The sequence below is a fragment of the Sinohyriopsis cumingii genome, chromosome 14, assembly GCF_028554795.1.
Source record: "Sinohyriopsis cumingii isolate HCF-2022 chromosome 14, ASM2855479v2, whole genome shotgun sequence".
Taxonomy (NCBI): domain Eukaryota; kingdom Metazoa; phylum Mollusca; class Bivalvia; order Unionida; family Unionidae; genus Sinohyriopsis; species Sinohyriopsis cumingii.
In genome coordinates, this window is record NC_142974.1 from 120,176,364 (window position 1) to 120,202,221 (window position 25,858).

Genomic DNA, 25,858 nt, shown 5'->3' on the forward strand with positions numbered 1-25,858 from the left:
GAAAGTTTCCAATCTGTACATACGTGCCTGCTCTATGATACAATGCAGCTAACAGTTCATGAAAGCAGTGGTATCTTTAATGCTAATCACAACCTATGGAATTATGAATAAATGCTGCATCACATACAAAAATCATTTACATCATAACATAGTTTGCCTTGCTTGTCAAATCACACAAATTATATTTAACAGTTACACTCCAATGCACTTTAGCTATTTATAAACCAATCTGTACTGTATGTAACAGTTTATGTGTCACTATTTCTCAAAAACCACAAAATATTAAAAGAGTTACTTTTCTTCTCAGGTGATTTTATATTTAAAAAAACTGAGGTGTAAATTTGCAGATGCTTTGTTCATGTATTTGACTTACAATATCATAAATAATAATTAGCTTACTTTAATGAAAAACAAGGAAAATGACGGAGAAGATACAAAAGTATCTATAAGGCCTACAACTCAGTAAAAGTGCAGGAAGTAAAGACGGTTACCCTGCGGATGGTATATACTTCCTTGTATACATGGACATATAGTAGCCCTTGGCTACTTTTACAGGGTCTTTGAGTAAGCCTGGGAAGTACGTAATGTATATATGTTAACCATACCAAAACTGATTTTACTAAACCAGACTGAGTTAGGCATTCAACAGAGTACAGAGCTGTTGCATTAGTGAAAGGAAAAAAGAACATTTATTCCCAATTAGACAGGTAAGGACTTTTATTTTATCACCAAAAAAAACCTGAAATGTTCACAAACAAGAATGATTACAGCAACAGAGTAAAGTGGATGAAACTTAAATGTAAAAAGTAACACAGCATTTTTTCATTAGAAAAGAAACACATCACAACATACGATTTACTGGATATAAAACATTTTTTACTAGATGGAAAATATGCAAAATATTTTCACTGGATAGGAAACACATCAAAACATATTTTTTGCTAGATAGCAACACATCGCAACATAGTTTTTGCTAGATAGGACTTTTTTTTAAAACAGCATACTTCCATCCAGCCATATAAATAGATTACCTACAATCTTCAAACTGTATAAATTAAAAAAAAATTTTGTAACAAATTTTCTATCAATAGAATGGCCACTAATTTTCTTCCTCTAATTTCCTGTTTTAATTCTAATTATTAACGGCATTTATGAATACATGTCTTTTAGCATAATAATGGTACTATCACATTTAATATTGCCGATTTTCATGAAATACTTTTATAAAATATTCTTTGCTGTACACATCTTAAATTACAGACCTAGAGTTTTCCCATGTCAGACATATTTGCAATTACCTCCAACGAAAAGCTCTTTCTGCCATCTTTTTGTGCCATACTCACATATAAATGTATCAGTGAAATTCATTTTTATGAAATTAGATGATTTTAAACTACCTCTTGCCTAAGAAAAGTAATGTACTGTCATAAGTAGTCATTATAAAATATACATGTGAGATAAATGTTTCTACCGTTTTGTAAAAATACATGTGAGATAAATATTTATCTTGCCCAAAACATAATGCACATGTAAGACATTTTCATATGCTACAGTATAATGCATGAGATAAATCATATTTCTCTTGCCCTATAGTATAATGCATGAGAGATAAATCATACTTCTCTTGCCCTATAGTATAATGTGTGAGATAAATCATACTTCTCTTACCCTATAGTATAATGCATGCGAGATAAATCATACTTCCTCTTACTGTATAGTATAATGCATGTGAGATAAATCATACTTCCTCTTACCCTACTGTATACCATATATACCTGCTTATAATTTGAGTCCAACTTTAAACTTCACAAATCCAGATCTGCCATCATACAATGTACCAGCAGATCTGTGTCTGAAGTTTGTTAGTAATATAGTAAACTGTTAAACAAGCAACATAGACCCTGATCTGCTGGCACATTATGCAACAGCAAATCAGGGTATATTGTTGTTTTCAGTTAAACTAGACTTACAAGCGAGAAAAATAGTATATAGTTTTTTTTAAATTAATGTTATTAAATTAATGTTTCAAACAAGATATCACAAACCCTTCTGTCATAAAAAATTTAATCAACATTTTGAGAATTACATGTTATCCCAGACTTGGAAATCTCAATCAATATTTTGAATAACAGATGTTATCCCAGACTTGGATATCTTATTTTGAGTATTACATGTTATCTCAGACTTGGAAATCTTACTCATCATTTGGGTGTGTATTACATGTTATCCCATACTTGAAAATCATATGCAACATTCTGAGTATTACATGTTATCTCAGACTTGGAAACTGCTGCAGGCTCAAAACTGACAACTAATTTGATTGGTCTGAATATTTTCAAGCATGATTTGGAGTTTAAAAAAGTTTAATTATGGCTTCCATCAAGTCCCTCACTGAATGTTGGTTTCCACTGAAATAGACACGTATGCATGCTGTGATGCAACTAAGTGAGTAAACCTGTTTAGAAAGGGATGCTGCTGTTGTTGTTGTTGTGGGGTTTAATGGCATTTTTTAGCACACGATAGGCTATGCATGGCAGCCAATATTAATGGTGGAGGAAGAACCCGGGAAAACCCCGGTAAGAACCACCGACCCAGGAGAAGCTACTGGCAAGCTTTCTCACATACCCACATTGGCTGAATCCTAGACTCAAACCCACGCAGACAGACAGAGATGAGATGGCAATGATCCGTAACGGAGAGCGCTTTAGACCACTCGGCCACTTGGGGCCCCACAAAGGGATCCATCCTGTGACTGAGTTCCAACTGAGAAGATATTGGACTTTGTAAATGATTATGGTTTATTCTGAAAAATGCTGATCTGTTATTTTAAGAATGTTACTCATTGTTCATACATCTTTACTAATGTATTTTAACTTATGGCAAATATTTACAACTGGTTGGATTGTTTTCTCTTTATTATGATTTTGGCAAAAGTATTCGTGATTTTTACAAACTAAATGTACCAGGGCAGCTTTTGTTCAGTAGTGTATAAACAGGACAGTGCTGATGTAATGTCCAAATATAAGAAGTCATGGTGGGAATAATTAAATTTAAGTACAGACTTCATGCATTTCAAATGGTTAGTTTTAAATAAGAAACTACAATTTCACCAAATCAGGATTCAATAGATCAATTTATGTCTATATTTAAGTTCAGTTGTGGTCGACTTCAATATACACTATACTGTGTACCTAACTTAATGACACAGAGCTGAAACCCACCATTGCAAAATCCTCTTCAATATACAGTGTACCTAATTTAATGACACAGACCTCAAACCCACCATTGCAAAATCCACTTCTGAATCAATATACTGTGTATCTAACTTACAGACACTGACCTCAACCCCACCATTGCAAAATCCACATCAATATACCGTGTACCTAACTTAAAGACACACACTTGGAACCCACCATTGCAAAATCCACTTCAATATACCGTGTACCTAACTTAAAGACACAGACTTGGAACCCACCATTGCAAAATCCACTTCAATATACTGTGTACCTAACTTAAAGACACAGACCTGAAACCCACCATTGCAAAATCCACTTCAGTATACTGTGTACCTAACTTAAAGACACAGACCTGAAACCCACCATTGCAAAATCCAGTGGTAAATGAAGATATGCTGCAAAATGATCTAAACTGGGGTGGGTGGAGAAATCAAGTTGAGTTTAATTTTTTTGTGCAAAAGAATAATAATTTTGTTGTACTTAAATTTGTTGATTCAGGAGGGAGACTTTTTGTTTCACACAGATGATTCAATCTCGAATGGACCTTTAAACTTGTACTGCGTCCACCATCCAACCTACACAAATTTGGCACATTATGTTATTCTACCTGTAATTTCTAACAAACAAACTCTGAAGACCTGTATGACAGTGCATACAATTTCAAGGGTGACAATTCTTAAACCAATAACAAAGGCAAATCAAAATCATTGTTGGGCAAATAATATTGAATGTAAGTAGCCCAAGTTGAACATATATTAAAGAAGAAATAACACAAATTTCCTTTATACACACAGATGTTAGTCAAAAGTAGACCTGTCACCCACTGATTATGTGATGGCACATCTAAGGTCCATGCTGTATTCTTCACTTTACTGAATTGGCCGATGTAATATACAGATACATATGGTACTACAAGTCATTGATATCTTGATCAATCATATTTGACAGTGAATGATTATATACACGAGGACTTTAACAGGATGATTTGTTCAATCAATTAAAACTGAATGTATTACTGGTCACTTCTTGTATAATGAGGTCATCCTTTCAAAAATTCTTACTTGCTTGTCATCTGTCCATGAAGAGTGTAAAGATATGTAGCTTTTCTTTCCAATTATATGACTTTAACAAATGTTAAACATTTCTGGTACAGTTATGTCAAAAATAAAGGCTTTGAAATTCATGGAATTTTTTAAAAAGGTCAAAACAAGTTTACTGTAAACAGTCAGAAGACGGCAAAATAAATGTAATGATGACATATGCTGGTTTTGCATGACACTGAAATGAATGTTAATTATTAATTTCCTTTGTACAGATAAAATAATCATTTGGACAGGGAGTTTAAATGTCGGACTTCAAGAACATTTTAACGGTCAGTACGCAGTATTCAGTGTCTGAGGAGGAAAACTCACAGTATTCCGTGTCTGATGAGGAAAGCTCTAACTCAGAACTTCAAGATAACAGTGATAATTCTGATGAGTTGGCACTAGATGGTAAGATAAATAATGAGGTATCTGCTAACCATAGCCAAGAGGAAAATGAGGAATCTGTTAACCAAGGCCAAGAGGAACATGAGGTATCTGCTAACCAAGGCCAAGAGGAATATCAAGTATCTTCTAACCATGGCCAAGAGGAAAATGAGGAGGAAACAAGCAAGAACAATGGGGACATGCAAATTGGCCAAATGACTGGACAAAATCTGACATGGCAACCATCTGCAAAAGGCTTATACCTTCGAAGACCCTGCATAACCAGAAAGGTGGCTGTGGTTAAAGCCAATGCTACTTATTTCAGATTTGCATCAGTTTCCAATCAAACAAATAGGTTTTATGGACAGGGCTGCCCTGGAATTAAAGTCCGAGCAGTTCCTGTAATGATTTTTACAGTATCTTTTATGTTTTTGATCATCTTTCTTCATCTCTGGACAAAATTCTATGCCAAAAAAGTTAAGTAAATCTGTCACATAGGTCAGTGATTCGTTTATTAAACTGTGCAGAAATGCAAGACAGATGATAGTGACTGATATTTTGTATATAATTTTTTAAAGTTCTTTAATTAGTGCTGTGCATTGTAGTGCATATTTTACATAGTCATATCCAAAAATATGGATCACCAGTCACATCAAAGTAACAAAAGATGATTCTTCAACAGGTGGCTGCTTAAAAATAAATTTACATTGCAAATTATTTTTAAGACTTCAGTAGAGTTAACACTTAATACAGCTAAGACTGTAAATCAAACAGTTCAGTCAAATCTGAGCACTTCAAAAAATTTGATTACATGTATTCCAATTCTTTTAAACTAACATATTTCTGACATATTCAAATTATTTCTTAAATTCAAAAGTTTTAATTTTTTTATGACCACATAAAGACTGCCAAAATTCTCTAAAATTTAAGGACAGAGAAATATAACTTTTGCTTTCTGTGTCAGTATAATATGATGTACATGCCAGTGAATGAATAAATGAATGTTCTTGTTGTTGTAGGGTTTAATGCCATTTTTCAGCACACAATAGGCTATACATGGCGGCCAGTATTAATGGTGGAGGAAGAACCCGGTTAAACCCCAGAAAGAACCACCGACCCAAAATGAACGAATGCATGAACAGGATAAGTAATCAGTTATTATAATAACGCCCATCTATGATTTAAATTTAACCATCAGCTTAATGATCATTTTGACATTCTTAACTTTTAATCACAATGACATAACCATAGCAAAAGTTGTTGTTGTTGTAGGGTTTAACGCCATTTTTCAGCACACAATAGGCTATACATGGCGGCCAGTATTAATGGTGGAGGAAGAACCCGGGAAAACCCCGGAAAGAACCACCGACCCACGAGAAGCTACTGGCAAGCTTTCTCACATACCCACATTGGCCGAATCCTAGACTCGAACCCACGCAGGCAGAGGTGAGATGGCAGTGATCCGTAACGAAGAGCGCTTTAGACCACTCGGCCACTCGGGGCCCCTCCATAGCAAAAGATTATAACAGCTTGCTTTTCAATGCCATTGAAAATACAGAGCCTTTTGGTCTGTACTCAAAACTGCTGATGGAATATACATATAGACAGAATTTTCCTTAATGCCAATTTCAGCCTCCCCATAACTTTGTTGACTGATAACTTTAATATAATCAGCATAATTTATCTCCATACAGATTTAAATATTGATAAAAAATTATACATGAAAAAATACAATTTTAATTTTTTTAAATCTTTTAGTTTTCTACTGGTATTTTGTAATAAAAAGAAAACCATTGATTAAATATATGGTATAGGAGGTAGTAAACCAAATATAATTGTCAATCCAATGATCGAAAGACAACCCTTATCCATTTTAAGTTGTGTATACTAGAAACATAGTTCTGCTGTATACTTGTTATACCATCATATTCTTGAAGTTTGTTTTCATATCTATGTTCTCTTCAAATTTTGCATACACAAGGACAGATAATATCATCATATTTATGGTTAGCATATACAGGGACAGATTTTGCAGTCACAGACATATTTGTACTTTGCCAATCTCTATCTCCCTTGCATCAATTAAATAATTCTATATTGTGCAGCTTCATCTGACATTAAACTAAAACAAAAATTACATTCTTGTTATTCTATTTTTTTTCTTCAAAACTGAGCCTGTACAAAATCCCTAATTTAGCCTCCATTTTTAATTCTTACCTGTCACTATTATTTTTCTTTCTTTTATTTCAGAATTTCTTCAGTTGTGATTAATTCAGTATGTTGAACATTCAACTTTTGTTGCATCTCAGTTTCTTTACAGTGAAGTGTTCAATGATTGCTGACACTGCCCCCACATATACTGAATTTTAATATTTTCATAATCAGTCTTTATTTTATAGCATTTCATGTTCACAGTTATTTGAAAGTAGTTACATAGCCAGACTTTATGCTCTACATTAGCGGTGTTACAACTTTACTTTGAAGGAATGCAATATAGCCAATATTGTGCTGATGTTACAATTAAACGTGTGCGCCTTTTCATAAATATTACCTCAACTTGTAGAATTGCTTATATCAGTGAAAGAGTAAGTCATGAGCAGAAGATTCAATGCAAATGAAACAACCATTAAGGACTAACTGTTATCTGGAAGAATGCAATTTTGTCGAAACAATAAATAAAGCAAAAACTGCATCTAATATATTTGTGAATAAATAAGGATTTAAGTGATAATATACACGATTTGCACTGTGTAAGTACTGTGCATTATAGTTCAGCCTGGTCTCCTGGGTAAACTCAACTGGCCTTCAAATTATGAAGTCTGTATTTACCTTTATTAAATTTCCTGTTGGAGAAAGCAGAAATTACGCAGATGCACAATAATAACAAAATCAATCATAGTAATTTATAATAGTTTAATAAGTGTCATGACACTGAAAATGACTTTTTTGCATATAAGTCTTAGGACATGGATTAAATTATTTTTTCATGTACCAAGATTTACAGCCATTACAGTAGTCAATAAAAAGACTTAAAACCTGTAAAGTTTAGACACTGGCCGACGGATAAGATGACCCTCCCCCCTTTCTTCCAGGCCTTTATTTTTTCCTAAATAATTTGGTTTGTCTAGGGACAGTCACATTGCAAGAGTTGATCTCCACTAAGAACACATTTCTGACTCGGACAATGGATTTTTGCACTGCTAAGGCTTCACATGTAACCTAAACACTGTCCACAATTCTATGAAAGCTGATCATATTTTATATGACAGTTCTTCAGGATGAGCATATAAAAAAACTAGTTTCTGATCCTCTATGGAGTCTTATAATATAAGAGTTCAAACCAACACAAGTGATCCTGTGTAGCAAATACAGGCCAAATTTCATGAACATCTTCCATACCTGGTTCTGCATTACACCTTAGAGCATATTTTTTTTAGTCAGACTATACTTACTCTGATGTATTTTTTCTCACCAAATCAAAAAGATGTGTTTTCAAGATCCATTGACATATCTTTCAGTCTAATAAAATGAAATGGTAGCTGAGGAGTTCCAATGTTGGCTGAATTGTTGTTTCTGTTGTTGTAGGCCTTAACACCATTTTTCAGCACACGATAGGCTAAACATGGTTGCCAGTATTATCGGTGGAGGAAGAACCAGGGAAAAACCCCAGAAAGAACCACCGACCCATGAGAAGCCAATGGCTAGCTTTTTCACATATCCACATTGGCTGAATCCGAGACACGAACCCACGCAGACAGGTGAGATGGCAGTGATCCATAATGGAGAGTGCTTTAGACCACTGCCACTCGGGGCTGAATTAGGACCAATGTTTCATTAATGAAATGAACCTGTCTAATCTGTAGTACTAAAAGTGTCCAAATGTTCACAGTCATATTCTTTTCATTAATTAAAAACCAATTTTGGCATTCATCAGCAACCCGTTCTCTTTGACCAAATGAAATGGCTCCCAACAGTCTGCAAAATCAACCACCTGATTGTGCTTGGATATATTTCAGTAAAAAAAAAAGGCATAACATTATGCATATAACGACTAAAGCAATTAAACTTTAATCTGTGTAACTGCATCAAAATTGACTGGCAACCATTTGAGATATTCTTGAAAGATAACTGTTAACATGACGTACATTTCTTGTTCAAACAATAATAAGTCATCAACGTCTTGCCCTGTAAGACTCACCATATATACATATATGTGTTTTGTTCACCTTTTTCACTGACATTTGTAAACCCCTGAATATCACCTGGTTTCTTTGTTTAAAGGTATTAACCAACACCTCTTACATCATAGTTGCATGAAACTGTCCCATTTATGGCAAAACCATTGATATCCAAATCTGTGCTACTTCTAGATACAAATTTTAAGGTTCCTTCAGCTGTAATAAGCTAGAGGCATCAGAAAAAAAAATTAAACTATATGTTAGTGTGGCTGAAATGAATAAAATAAGTATATATTACTCATGGAACCCAAATATTTTGCATGAGTTTGCATGGTTGACTGACCTTGCAAAATCCTACACAGCACCACTGGTTTTTGCTGAAGTTGCCACTTCCCATGTTTGAGTAGAATAGTGATTTGAAGATGCATATGGGGATACAGGTTGGAGATAAATCTATAAAAAGTGATGCCTGTAATAAAGTTTGTTTTCTACTCAGTCGGAGCCCCATATTTGGCACCAAGGAGATTTTCACTGTCTTGCATTCCTTCAAGGATACACTTCATTCCCCCGTCAGTCAACAGGGGAACGCGCAGCACAACCCCGTTATTTAGGCGCAGTAAGACAGCGACCAAGAAACATAAATATTAGGGTCGCTGTCTTAACATTGATGGACTAGAAAAGGGGAAAGTCAGAGAACTGCTGTTTTACAATTTCACAAGAAATATAACATATATTTACATAAAAAAATTATGTGCCAATGTGACATGAACTGAGAGATGGTGATATATCTTTTGGTAGGAACAGCGCGTCAAATATTTCAGAATCTAGCAGACATAATATATTTGAAGGAGAGAGAGAGCAGGGAGAAATCTCACTAACTCAAACTTAAATAGAACTCTGTTATATATTCACTAATTTTACCTTTCTCTATGTCATCTATATTCGCAATAACACCTTCTATGTTCCCTAAATTAGCCATTTTCTACACTTTTCTTCAAATTTGACAAATTGTATACTCAAAGCAGCCGATCTTAAACCGGAAGCTACATTATCATGTGAGACAAGCTTCCGAATAAGCCGCTTCCTGTTCAACCGTATTGCGTAGATCGTGGCCATGAAAACATGAAACCGGAAATATGATGTGCCTCTACTATAACCCATTTACGACTGTGTCTATAACACAAGAAGAAAAAGAAACGTTTAAAATGAGCAGTAAAATGTAAATGTTAACCGCTCTTATTCATTGGCTTGGTTTAGAAATTTGTTTATTTATTTCGTCCCGTCATCCTTTCTGCAGTCATGCATACAAAAATAAAATACAAAAAACAACAAGGATTTAATTGTTTTCAATGAATCAGTGCACATACAGAAAATATGATTTGTGTTTGTTTGAATAATAATGCTCTTCAAAATAAACGTTGATTTAAGTGACTTTGATACAAATTATTTAATTCCTAGCTATTTCTAGAATAATTAATGTAATAACGTCACTCACTCGTACTCGATGCGACAGGTACGATATACGGTAATATAAGTGAAAAAGTATCAAAGTTTCAATTTACCTTAATTTGTAATGACAGTTTTTAAACAAAATTAATAGCATTCAAATTAAATTATGATGATAATGATGAAGATGATGATGATGATGATGATGCGTTAGGTCGTGGGTTCGATCCCCGGCCGAGTCATACCAAAGACTTACGAAATTGGTACTTACAGCTGCCTCGCTTGACGCTCAGCATTAAAAAGTTAGTGTTAGGACCGGTCGGCCTGGTGTCAGGATAATGTGACTGGGTGGGACATGATACTACATGTCTGACATGATGCCCCATTGCTACACATGACTATAAACTGCCACATTGCAGACATCGTAGTGATGTGACTGAAATTGTTTTAAAGCTACGTTAAAAATCCAAATCACACACACACACACACACTTATTATTATTATTATATGCAGTGGCCTTAGCGTGGTGCGAAATGTGCAAGAAGATGGGTGGGGGTCAAAATTTTGGAGTTTATTTAAAACAGCTTATAATTATAGCAGATAATTTAAACATAAATTTGATTTTTAAAACAAACCTGTGTTTATCTCCGAATTTCTCACAGAATTTCTTCAGTGATGCAGAAATTAGATTTGGGTCGTTCATTGTCCTCATTTCGCACCGGGTCCACACACACACACACACACACACACACACACACTTTGTGTGCTTGTCGTTTAGAACATAGGGCGTTCAAGACACTGTGTTTGATACTTTTGATCTATTTATAAATCTATCCGTCTTATATGGATAGCAGATATAATTATTTATTAAGATGAATAAAATTTAATGAGTATAAATGAGATTGCTGTATGAAGTATAGAATTGTGAAACGGAAAGGCTATTCGCATCATTTCTGTCAACAGGAATAATAATATATTTGGCCTGATTTGTTTTAATCTTATTCTGAATTTTACATGCATAGAATATTCAATTTAGTAAGATGAGGATTTATATGAAATAATACACATGAAAGCAAATAGGATTTTCACTAAACCGTTCCATTACTAGAGGTCCCTTCTTTGCTTAAGATGCTACAAATCAATATCTGAAAATGGAAATGGCATGAGAAATATATGAAATGGAAATGGCATGAGAAATATATGAAATGGAAATGGCATGAGAAATATATGAAATGGAAATGGCATAAGAAATATATGAAATTGAAATGGCATGAGAAATATATGAAATGGAAATGGCGTGAGAAATATATGAAATGGAAATAGCGTGAGAAATGTATGAAATGAAAACAAGGTGAGAAATACTTGAAATGGAAATAGCTGGGAAATATATGAAATGGAGATAGAGCGAGAAATATATGAAATGGAGATAACGTGAGAAAATTTTTAAATCGACCTAGACTGAGAAAGAAACAAAATGGAAATATCGTGTGAAAAATGTATGTAAGGGACATAGTGTGAGAAATATATGTAATGTACATTGAGTGAGAAATATAGGTACAAATTAAAACACGGTAATGGAAATGTTTTAAATGTCTAGTGACAAATTTAATATGAAATTTAAGTCATGTTATATATGGTGCATATTTGATTGATATATTCTAATGAACCAAACCGAAAAGAATAAAATGCCGATTCACGCATTCATATACATACAGACCGTATTATAGCATCTATAAAACGAAATGTCTAGTGAAGTATATTTGATGGATCCGGTTTTCATTTTTTAGTAGTAGTTTTCACGAGTTTTGCATAAATTTTCGCTTCCTGTTCTCCTCCGTTAGTTCTTATCGCGGCAACACTTGTCTGACCGTCCGTAGAAGTGATGACTTTGTGTCTATGTTAATGTAGCGTCCGAACCGTTTGAACAAATGTATGCGTGGTTGCTCTCTCATTTTTATCCAGTCCATTGTAGTTGACTGAAAATGTTTAGGACTGTCGGCAAGCCTCGGTTCTACAGTACTTATGCATATTCTGGCTTGTTATAACTTCACTCATAATCTCACTCGAGCATTCATAATCTCACTCGAGCATAAACATATTTCAAGCCAGGAAGGCTATGCCGCTTATCACACCTGTCAGAAAAAAGGAAATAAATCAAAATCGCTTAAATAGAAGTTGTTTTTTATTTAATTAAAAAAAATCTTGTTATTATTAATAACACATTTACAAATCATACTTTTGGCGTGTTCACCAGTGTATGAGCCGAAAACATGTGAATTTCATATTTTTAAAAAGCATATTTCTGTTTTTCTAGTAAACATTTCTCTACCTACTTTATTGTAGTATACACCAACCATTCAGGCAGCTTACACCAGGATACCGATTTTAAAAACGGAAAGCATCAAGGATATTTGTTATTTAAAAAAAGCATAAAACTTATAGTCTGAATTACCTCCCCGTTTGTTTGTAAACCACCCTCCCCATTTAATAAACGAAAAGGACAAATGAGATCAAAGATACACCAAGCATTTAGTCAGTTCATTCATTGATTTATAATTTCAAACCTAATTAGGATGGGGGTGGGAATGGATAACAACCTTATCGTATGGGCAGTCAGCGTAATTGATGGAGGAAAACCTAAGAAAACCTCTTTGTTTTATTAATGGTAAATTATATATATAATTTTGTGCCAGCGTCGGGATTTGCTTTTAAGATACGAATAATGTATTCTTACAGACACATATTTTACTCTCTCTCTCTCTCTCTCTCTCTCTCTCTCTCTCTCTCTCTCTCGGTTGACGAGAATATAAAGCAGGACCAGAGTTAGAGCTCCAGTCATTTAGTACACTGTCATCGATACACGCTGGCTATACACTATCACAAAAACACGTCTTTATTTTATGATTGTTTCCAAAGCCAGTGTTCTATGAGGACTCCAAGACTGAATTTATGAGGAAAATATACACAATGTTGTCCATACACAGTAGAAGCAGATCCATCTAATCGCGCATTATTGAACAGGCTAGATAATGCATTTCTTCTCATAAAGTCGACGATATCCTCCATGAAAATTGTACGATGTGTTCGTTTGGAAATCAATGGGCTACCCATTGCGCTATTAAGGAATAAATGACGTCTGTCTTGATGACATAACCTCTAACGTCTAAAAGCTAGTTTTTGAAGCGGAGGTCCGTCATTATTACATACACATTTAATCTTACATGGTTGATCTAGCAATAGATAAGGCTGTTCAGTCCATATATCCGTATCACTCACCCTGGTTCGAATTATTTATTTGTCTTCATTGAAGTCCGTAAATACGTTAAGACGCATTGAATCGAACCATTTTATACCATTTGTCTCTTTCTTTCTATCGTGACACTGGCGTCAGACAGGGATTAATACACTCACCAATGATCTTCTCCCTAGTGATAGACTGGGTGCTGAAGAAGGAATAAAATGGACTTTGCCTCAAAAAGCTGGACTATTTGGACTTTGTACATGATATTGTACTGCTGTCACACACATACTCCAGCACATGCAATTTAAACCGAGCTGAGGCTACGTCATCGTAGCTATGAAAGGCCCCATATTCCAGTGGAAACAAAGTGGAATGATTATGATGACGATGACGACGATAAACGCAATATGGATGTGAGAGGATCCAAATAAAGAGAACATACGCATGTTAAAGGTAGTTGTAATCAAATTCTAATAAATGACACTCGTTACTGAAATAGTCGTTCCTGCTACATGACCTGTATGACTGTTATTATAGGAAATCCTCCTGCTGTTTCGAGCCCATTTTTAAGGGGTGCGCGCGCCGGCTCTGCAATTCCATTCACTCAGTCACCCACACATCCTCCCGATACATGGGCTGTTAAGAACATGTTTCCCATTGTAGGAGAGTTTATATACGAGATATTCAAACTTGAAGAAAATGTCAGAATTAAATATTACAATACACGTTATTATCTACATACAATAAAACATGGTCGCGAATATCAAGGATATAGTGTGGGCTATTAGCCCCCGCCAATTAAATAAAAGAAAAAAGTAATTATCCACACTAAGCAATTTCTCGTTCTTTAAATAAACGATCCCCATTCAGAAGCATTTATATACATGTGCACATTTTAACAAATTTAGCGATTTTCATTTTGTTGACAGACATTACCATGGTTTAAATAAATGCGCACACGTGCAAGTTTATATTTACTTAGATGTTGTAATCTGTCGGCCGCTATCTGTCATGGAACATATGGACTACTTTCATAGTTCGTCCCACAGAATCGCGATTTCTCTTATCTGTAACTCACTAAATTTACTTGTCAGCGCGATTAAATGTAGCTATAAGTACATAATTCTGAAACGAATTGGATATTTGTAGCTAAATTTAATGACGTTAACCTGCAAATTTAATGGGTTATAGATAGGATAAACTGTGGAACGAACATGTAGTTTTAAAATGTAGGTTGTATGGAGGAATGTAAAAGAAGTCATGTGTGATCTCTTTGTAAGAAAGGAATTATAATGTTGAGAAAGTGTTATGTATTTATTAATTTATTGGAGAACAAATTTGCTAATTTTGCTAATTGCAATAGAGTCAATGACATATATCCCTTTCATTGGACCACCAACACCGAAAGACGAACACATTCTATAATATGATTTTGTCAATGGATGTAGAAACATGCAGAGGGTGGCTGATGCGAACTTAATGTTGAAAAAAAAAAAAAAATAATAATAATAATGAGGACTTTGTATAGCGCCTAATCTTTAGAAGCTCTAAGCGCTTTACAACTTTAGACAACACCTATAAGATAAGAAACATAATAATATTATTACAAAAACAAACAACATGAAATTAAAAAAATTAAAAAAAATAATAAAAACATGCTGAGAATATTACAGGTAGGAAACATCATTAGGACTTTAAGTTTGTTCTTGCTGTCGAAATAAGTGAGTTTTGAGTGCCCTCTTGAATTAGTACTAATATTAGTACTCTTACTCGTACCTCGTGGACAGGGTACTAACATGAGCATATACGTGTTAATGGAGCAAGCCGGGTGTGAATCACACCCGGCGCTCTTTTAGCCTAATAATAACACTTTAAACATATTCCTTGCATGTAATCCCATAAATTGAGTAGTCCTTTTATTTAATACCGGAAGTATCGAAAATCATTGTAGAATTAGTTCTAAAATCTCGTTTACCTTTTATAGCCGATATTTTCGTTTAGATCGTACGCCAACTTACTTCAAATAATGATTACTTCCGTTCTCAGCCTCGTTTCTTTGTGTGCCATATAAGGATATTGACGCCATATTTGGAAATGTAAACAAATCGTAGTAAAAATTTGGCGCTGTTTGGGTCAGAAATTCTGCGCATTAAAAGTAAATACGGTTTATCGGCAAACTTTGAAATTCCACCAAGAAGCTATTATTCGCACTTGATTGATAATAATATAGCGTAGAATATCCAAAATATGGTCTTGCAAGCCTTACGTAGAAAAGGGGTCAAGGCGAGAGTTTCGCGTTATCTGTCATGGCGGACAGGATAAGGTTAGAGTAACCATGCCAATTTATTTTATCGTGTAAGGGCTTAATAAATTCAAAATAAGCCAAACTTCTTTTACAACATGATCATACTTATGTAGTTGATTTATACACTGTTTGTTTTTCTGACTTTAGTGATGATTGTTTTTGCTCCATTACATGATATGGGATCAGTTCGTAGCCTCAACCACAACAATTCAATGTGATCACAGTGTCTTTGTGTCTAAGTTCAGTGGGCAATACTCCTATGATCCGTTTTGACGCTGGACCCTATACAAGAAGCCCGCAGAATTTACTAAAAAAAAAATGTTTTCTAATGGTGGTGGTGGAAGGTGATAAACATATATTGGTCAGCTATTAAGTGTTACGGATGTAGGTCAAAACATATTTGAGGTGAAATGGAGGAGGGATTGGGGCCAAGTGATATGAATAATCTGACAATGTTGTCACTCGCTTTGATTTTTTTTTTCTTCAAGTAATTGCTATTTAAAAATATATAAAAAATTAAAAAATAATTACAGTATGCTCGCGTTAACCACCAGTGGATGCAGCGAAACAGATATTTGACCTTGACCTTGACATTCTTTAAAATGGAAGAACAAATAAGGGTAGTCGCTGGTGACAAACGTTTCAAATGTGAAATATGTATGAAATTGTTTCGGTGCAGCTCAAATTTGTTAAGACATTTGAGGGTACACACTGGTGAAAAACCATACAAATGTGAAATATGTGGGAAGATGTTCAGCCACAGTTCTTATTTATCAAAACACTTGAGGATACACACTGGTGACAAGCCATACAAATGTGGCATATGTGGAAAAATGTTTAACATTCTTTCGAATTTGACAAGGCACACGAAAATACATATTGGTGATAAACCATACAAATGTGACATATGTAAAAAATTGTTTGCGCAGAGTTATACTTTGACAAAACACATGAAGATACATACTGGTGATAAACCGTACAAATGTGAAGTATGTGGAAAATTGTTTGCTGAGAATTTTACCTTGTTAACACACTCGACAGTACACACTGGTAACAAACCATACAAATGTGAAATCTGTGGTAAATTGTTTTCTGTAAACTACATGTTGACAAAGCACATGAAGATACATACCGAAGATAAACAATACAAATGTGAAGTATGTAGTAAATTGTTTAGCCAGAGATCTAATTTGTCAACACACTGTAGGACACACACTGGTTGCAAGCCATACATATGTGAAATATGTGGAAATTTGTTTAGCAACAGATCTAATTTGTCAAAACATTTGAGGATACACACTGATGACAAGCCATACAAATGCGAAATATGTGGGAAGTTATTTACCAAGGACTCTTATTTAACGGCTCACACAAAGATACATATTGTTGACAAGATAGATGTTATTGACAATACCGATATTGTTGATAAACAGTAGCTCTCAGAAAAGTTGAAAATACTGTCGTGACCAATACAATACATGCACTTCACGAAAACGAGATTGGATAGAGGGAAGAAGAAAGATAGAAAATAAAAAATTTGAAATCCATGTACAGGGAAAAAAGGTGGGAGAGACAAAGTTTACAAAGATAGTTTGAGAATTCCACTTTAGAGTTTACCCATCTAGGAGTGTCAGCAGCTTTTACTGAGAGACAATATGCAGTGTTGGTGGGAAGAAACTATAGTAACTGTTTTTTAAATTACAAGAACAGGTAAATTAAGAAAAGGCCTGTGTTTCAAATGATGCATAATCCAGGAGTTGGTCAACAGGACTTTTTACTAGATCACAGAAGATTTTGTACATTATGACTTATACTTGTTCTTTATTCCAGTGACTTACAAACCAATTGCATCAAGCATACAGAGGGCATACTGCATACGCTGGTTGGTCAAATGATTTTTTGTTGTGAAGATGTAATGTTTCTTTCTGTGGAGCAGGATTCCAGATTCATCCTTACTTTCATAAATTGGAGGTACCTAAATGTGGAACCATAAAAGAGGCTGAGTTTAAATTTACCAATGTATTCCAAGAACATCAAAATGAAAATGTTACATTGGAAATGAAATAAAACTTTTTGTTGGCACAAGTAAGGTGTGTAAATTGCTTAGAACACAGGAAAAAAAGTGATATTATAAATTCAAAATTTAGAGGGGCCAAAAGCTATCTGATTTTTGTTGTTGTAGTTTTGCAGTTGAATTAGATGTGGATGACACTCTTGTTAATTGAACACTACATTAGTTAAGGTGGAATGCCATACCCCATGTGTTTTACCATCAGGCCAGTTTCTCAATAGTGATACATTTTTCAGTTGATTATTGCTGTCCAGCAGTCCTTTGGTAGTTCTGTACACAGCAAACCTTTGGTGGTTCTGTACACAGCAGTCCCTTGGTGACAGAAACAGCATGTCACCACAATCTACTGGGACTGTCATGTTTTTCAATCTAGAACTGCTTGCTGCTGTCTCAAAGATACATTTAGGAATGCTCAGATCCATAGATATGTGGAACTACAGTTGCCAGAAAGGTGAAGATTGCAGAGAAGATGCTACTGAGGATTCTGATAAAATGATTTTGATAAATTGAGTATGATTAAGCAGGGCTTGTATTTTATACAATGCAGGAGAGCTGCAAACAGCTCTCTTGGTAGAGTTGGGGACAGTTATTAAACTTGTTTAAGATATTTATGACATCATTGTTTACGGCATATTATCATTTATGGCATGTGTCATATACCAAAATGTCGGAACCTGTAAACATATCAGTGTTTGTGAAATTGAGAAGTTTGCTTAGAAATCATCTGGAAGTCTTTGTTTTGAACATCAGGATTGAGGAGAGTGATGGATTGCTGTCCTGGAAGCAGTTTAAGGCATTTGACAAATTGTGAGAGTGATCGCACTCCACAAAACACGATGTCTAATTAAGTCTGTATACCATGCATGTTCTTGGACAAGCGATAATAGATGTATCAATACACATGAAGAAAGACAGCAATAATAAACCATGCAAATATGAATTAGGTTGAAAATTGTTTTGTGAGAACTCTAATATGAACAAGTCATATGAGGATTCACACTGGTGATGAGAAACCAAAGAGTGACTGTCACTGTTTTAGAATTTCTATATTTTTGTAAGTTCGTATATATCTGTACATGCAGTCTGGTCACCTAGACATTGCAACTTTTCTTTTTTTTATATATATCAAAACCATCTTTTGTAATATATACTCCCATATAAGTCAAGTTCAACAGCAAATTCCACAGACCCAGATCTGCCATAACATAAAGTGCCATCATTCATGGGTCTATGCAGTTTGTTATGAGTAATCAGTACATCAAACAACATAAATCTGATTTCCTGTTGTATTATGCCATGGCAGATCAGGGTCTATATTATTTGCAGTTGGACTTGACTGGTAATATATGATAGGTAATTTATATCTACTGGTAATGGAATATAGTAGAATTTTTAAATTAAGAGTTCAGATAAAAATTTTCTGGAGTACTTGGGGAAACATTTTAAATCAACTGAAGTTCTGTTTAAGTTTTGAAGTGCAGGCACTGAATCTAAAAATGGTGTATGTTGAGCTCTTGAAGTATCAATCAGACTTTAGCTTGATTGAAATGTTTAATGGCTATTTCAGATTTTCAGTTACCAAGACCTACTAATTTGGCCTTGTTAGACATTTAGAGCAGAAATCAACTGGTTATAGAATTAATGGAAGGAAATGACAAAGTGTTACAGTTTTAATTAAGGTAATTAAAGAATAAATAATAAAAATGATCTGGTTATTTATAATATTATGCCCATTTCTATAGAACATAAATGAAAAGTCATGGGGTTCATTCTCAGGTAAAATTCACTTAACTTCTTACATACATCAGTGGTTACCAATCTTTTTATGCTGCGACCCTACAGAATATTTATCTTGAGCCACATGACCCTGTTTCCACACTTTGATAACTTTTGCCACACTCAAAAATCATCCTCGCAGCCCACTGTAACCCTCCAGGGGCTTAGGAATCACTGATATACATGTATTGCCTGATTTCAAATTCATGTTGAATATCCATAACTTTTTTCCTGATGATATTTTATATTAATAAAACATTAGCAGAGATACGGTTACACTGGTACATGCCAGTTTTTACTGGTAATATTTGTCTCTATACTGGAGAAAATCAAGACTGTTGGTATTCATGCACTAACAAACTGTACATTGTATTTCAAGTCTTGAAGTTAACTGTCTGGATATCAAAGTCTGAAGCTGACCTGTTCTTTCCATGCAGTTGTAGTCCCATATTCCCACCAACACTGATTAGTGATTGACCTGTTCTTTCCATGCAGTTGTAGTTCCATATCCCCACCAACACTGATTAGTGATTGACCTGTTTTTTCCATGCAGTTGTAGTCCCATATCCCCACCAACATTGATTAGTGATTCACCTGTTCTTTCCATGCAGTTGTAGTCCTATATCCCCACCAACATTGATTAGTGATTCACCTGTTCTTTCCATGCAGTTGTAGTCCTATATCCCCACCAACACTGATTAGTGATTCACCTGTTTTTTCCATTCAGTTGTAGTTCCATATCCCCACCAACATTGATTAGTGATTCACCTGTTTTTTCCATTCAGTTGTAGTTCCATATCCCCACCAACTTTGATTAGTGATTGACAGCAACAACACAGTACCAAAAGAAGGGCTTATCTCTCAGATGGGTTCAGTTGGTGCATTGGTAAATACATATGGTATAATTCTGGTATCTCTAGTCTGTTAAAATAGACAACTTACTGTTAGGGGTGGAGATCCCATAGTTACCAAATTACTGAAACATAGTGTTTGGTTGATGCTGAAGTGTAAGAAGTGGGGAAACTTAGAGGCCTTTTAGTTGCTGTCCAAAGAATGCCTGCTTCAAAGTGATAAGCTGACTATCCCTCCAGTGCTGTTGCGTATTGTCAATTGCTGTTGGGGGAAACAATGACACCACTCTTTCTGCTCCATTGATGTTGATTCAATCTTTTTTTAATTTTTGTTCAAAACAAATTAATAACCACATGTTTGTTGGCTGCTGGACCGGCTTGGTTTTGATTTTGCTTCTTTCTATTTATATGTGACTGTAAGTCATGATGATCTGATCTTACTTTTTATAGACTTTGCTTTGATGAGTTTGGCTTATTAGCATTTGACCATGTACCCATATTTTTACATCGTTTTGGTATGAAATAGCAGTTGTTGTGCAACTCTAGCAGAATCTCTGCAATTAGCCATATCTGCAATTATGGTTGATGGATTGAGAGAGATTTTATTAAAAATTAATATTTTTCTCCATGTTCAGAGTTGTAACTGAGGTTGATTGTTGGGTCATGCAATGTTAGACCCTGAGTGTGGGGCCCAAAGTAGCCAAGTGGTCTAATGCGCTCTCCGTTACAGATCACTGCCATCTCACCTCTGTCTGTGTGGGTTCAAGTCTCTGATTCAGCAAATGTGGGTATGTGAGAAAGCTTGCCAGCAGCTGCTTGTGGGTCGGTGGTTCTTTCCGGGGTTTCCCAGGGTTCTTCCTCCACCATTAATAATGGCTGTCATGTATAGCCTATCGTGTGCTGAAAAATGGCATTAAACCTTACAACAACAACAACAGACCCTGAGTGTGGGATCATAGGTTTCATTTAGTTGTTTTATTCTGTGTCTTCTAATTTTTGGCAGGTTTTTCATGTCGGGGGAAAAATCTAACTTTTACTTCTGTTTTTCTTGAGTGCACACATGTCCACATCTTTGTTTGTGCTAGAAATGGCCAGCAAAGATGATGCAAACTTTCAGGTGTCAGTTAATTGCATTTCAAAACAACATATTTGGCAATGAATTGCGGTTTATAGAAGTCAATAGTGTTGCAGTACAGTCATAGCTAGTGTAACATTTTTTTGAGGATGAATTCATGGCAAAAGAGAATTAATTTCAAGGTGAAAGTCTTAAAATAACATACACAATTTGGCAATTAATTAGCAAAATAATTCAGATAAAATGCGAATTATTATAATAAACAACTAGTATATGATGGTTGTGCACTACAGTTAAAAGAGAGAAGATCTAGAATGGATAATTCCATAATGCCGATATTTTCAAGTGAGCCCATTATTCCAACATCTAATTGTGGGTTTGTTGTTTATATTGATTAATTTATTAATTAACTCAAGTATTTGATACACCAAATATTGGACTAATATAAATGTTGAAGATAAGAATGACATTGGGTACAGATGGGTACAAAATTAAAGCAGCGCAAACAGTTTTTCTCAGTTTTTATTTTTACCATCACTAGCATAGCAGATACAGTATAGTATCTTTGTAAAGTTTAAATCTGTGTCCATAGATTTTGGAGAATCTGGTGATATGGAGTTCCCTGCCCTTGAGATCCTAGGTGTAACCATGTATTAACTTGGAAACATTTAGTAAGCTCTAAGTGATATCAAGTCACATATAAAGATATTGGTAGTGTAAGAACTGGCAGTCTCACAATGGAAAAGGTACTATATACTATGGATCACATCACATCTGACAGATGTCTTTAGCATACACTTTATATCTATTTGTAACTAGCAAACATGTTGATTTCATTTTTAAGTTGCCGTAGCACAATTCGCAAGGTCACCAGATGGCAACCAGTTGACTATTTACACTCGCTACTTCTGAAATTTCCTTTGCTAATCTGATCATTTGAGTCACAAATTGGAGCACTGATGATTTTTTTATTATTGGCTAAGCATAAAAAATAATTGCTTATAATTCTGTTTACTGTCCAATCAATGCTGATGGCTTATAATTCTGGCTATTGTCCAATTAATGTTGATTGCTTATAATTCTGACTACTGTCCAATCAATGTTGATTGCTTATAATTCTGGCTACTGTCCAATCAATGTTGATTGCTTATAATTATGGCTAATGTCCAATCAATGTTAATTGCTTATAATTCTGGCTACTGTCCAGTCAGTGTTAATTGCTTATAATTCTATCTACTGTCCACACATTATTAAAAATTTTCTTTGTTGCTATTTAACTGCACATATTTTATTCTTATTACAGAGAAACTTGTGGGGCCCCGAGTGGCCGAGTGGTCTAAAGTGCTCTCCGTTACGGATCACTGCCATCTCACCTCTGTCTGCGTGGGTTCGAGTCTCGGATTCGGCTAATGTGGGTATGTGAGAAAGCTTGCCAGTAGCTTCTCGTGGGTCGGTGGTTCTTTCCGGTTTTTTCCGGGTTCTTCCTCCACCATTAATACTGGCCGCCATGTATAGCCTATCATGTGCTGAAAAATGGCGTTAAACCCTACAACAACAACAACAGAGAAACTTGTCTTGAAAGAACACTGCTATGAGACCACCTGTCTTGAGAAACCAGGTTTCCAATGTGTATATTTATAAGTTATATAATGTACTCACCTGTCTTGAGAGATTGTTACTGTTTTTGTAGAAGTGATGATCTTTCAAGACAAGTTCTGCTACTATGGTAAGCATTATGCACAGGTCATGTGTGTGATCAGTTATTCTTGAGTTATTGATCCATGTACTTGTGTACAACCATTTCCATCAGTAACCAGTTCTCATGATTTTCAAATGATATGTATTTTTAAATTGGAACTATTTCTGTTTTGTTTTAGCCTTTAGTCAATTTAAAAATTTGAACCCTGTCTTAGTCATACCAATGATGTATAAAAATGGTACTAGCAGCTGCCTCACTTTGTGCTCAGCATTAAGAGGTTTTGTTAGGACTGGTCGGCCTGGTGTCAGGATAATGTGACTGGGTGGGATATGATACTATGTGTCTTTGGCATGATGCCCCAGTGCTAGACATAACTATAAACTATCACATTGCAGACAACATAGTGAGATGATTGAAAAATTGTTAAAGCTACGTTAAAAATACAAATCACACACATACTTTAAATATATGTCTGATGAACAACAATTAAATCAATTTGCAAATGCAGAAAGTGGACCCAAATTGCAATGAATGCAGTCATCCTGTTTACATTGCTTTTCAGAGTGGCTTGCCCTGAGATTCTTATAATGATGCTGTTTTTGTGGGTTAAGCACATTTATTTCAGCACATGACGGGTTTTACACAGCATCCAGTATATTGGGGAAAACCATTGGAAGAACCACCAACCCACAGAAAGTTATTGGTAGGCATTCTTATATGCATACATTGGCCAAGCCTGAGACTTGACCCACACAGACAGAAGTGAGATGGCAGTAATCTGTAAAGCCATGTGCCTTAGAACACTCAGTCACTGGATCATCAAATAATGCTTGTAAATAAAATCTACTTTGCCTGAGGAAACTTTGATTGTGATGATGCAATGCAAGGTTTTTATTTCAAGTTATTCAAAGGCTATTAAATTAAAATTGTTTATCCCATTGTAGGCCCCTTACCCTTACGAGGATCGTCAACTTACTGTACTTTTATTATCAGTTATAAACTTTGTGTATAAAGCAAAGCATTTGACATATAAGAGATTGCCAAGGCTATCTATAATTATAAATCACTTAGCTTCAGCATACATGTGATTCTGTATGCAGTAGATAAAAAATATGATTTTTAAAGCCATCTGATATAATTACTCTTTTGAAGTTGAAACACCAACAAGCTTTTGATTGATTATCTTTTTGTCATAATCTTTTTGAAGCAGGATGATTTTTGAGGTGTTATAAGTTATAAATGGATCAATGGTGGTCCACAACGACTTTTGAGTTTTTGGTTAAAACTTAGCCATCATGTGGTGGAAGTGATATAAATAGGAGAGACTGATCTCAAAATGTAATTTTTTAAACTTCTGTTCATATTTAAAATATAGCAATTGAGACATTGTGTGACAAATAATACTATTAAGAATTTAGGGCCTTTTGGTAACATGGAGTTGGGGTCAGGGCTTGTAGAATTTGAGTTGTCGCTTATCAGAGGTCTCAGAAACACTTGATCACAGGTATTTAGATGCATCTTTTTTTTACCTGGATGCAGAAAATCACTTATATAGGAGTCCTCCATATGCACACATTTGCCGGATGGCAAATTCAAGACTTGCCAGTACTGCTTCAGCCATCTGCTGTGTTGATTAAATGATCATTTTAGCTGATATTTACAATGAGAAAATTTAGTGGCTGGTTAAATAACCCCCAGATGTACATGTTGTCATTGTAAGAGTACCTATGGAGAGCATGACCCAATATCTTGGTGGCAAGTTCAAAGACTTGACTAGCTGCAGAGTGGTGGAAAAATGTACTGATATTTACAATGACTGAATTCAGAGGCAGAAAGACTCAGTGATGTACTTTTGTGTAAGTGTACATCAAATGAACAACTTTACCTTTCGTTATTGTGTTCATTTCCAAGTGCAGCCAAAAGAGTTAGACTAAATGCTGTTTGCAAGTTTGGATAAGTATTTTGGGGCAAATTGACGAAGATTGTAATGAGATTAAACAGTGCTAGAAGTTGCTAGAACTGATATTTCACATGGAACACTATTTGTTATACTTAGCTTAGTGCATGGAGTAAGATGTTTCCTTGGCCTGACATAATTCACTCTCACTTTAATGGACAAACAGCAGTTATATGTCAGTGGTGTAATGAAGTTAGAAAATTAAAATCAATGGCAAAAACTGGTTCTACTCAATATGGAAATTTATCCACTTCACAGTATGATTCTGGTAGAGGACTGCAACTCTTGGACTCCTAGTTTCAAAATCCTAACGAGACCTCTTAACTTATGACATTTTTGAAAAGTCATCAGACCAGTCCTGTGTCTGAAAAAAAATCTTTTAGCACTGTTGGTGGCGGAAGAAACCAGGAAAAAACCCAACAACCCATGGGAAGCTGCTGGCAAGCTTTCTCAGATACCCATGTTGGCAGACAGTGGTGACAAGTCAGTGACCTGTAAAGGCTAGTGCCTTAGACCAATTGGCCACCTGGGGCCCTGAATAATGGATTGTAAGG

The 25,858-nt window shown here is 35.1% G+C and overlaps 1 protein-coding gene across 1 annotated transcript in view; it reads right to left on the reverse strand.

The window, feature by feature from the left end:
- LOC149784712 (V-type proton ATPase subunit H-like) overlaps positions 1 to 9,942 on the reverse strand; it is a 45,295-nt gene extending 35,353 nt beyond the window's left edge. Inside the window, exon 1 of the mRNA XM_089932740.1 lies at positions 9,805 to 9,942. Within this exon, the coding sequence (XP_089788866.1) occupies positions 9,805 to 9,862 (58 nt within the window). The 5' untranslated portion in view covers positions 9,863 to 9,942. The remainder of the gene's footprint in view (positions 1 to 9,804) is intronic.
- Positions 9,943 to 25,858: the final 15,916 nt, after the last annotated feature.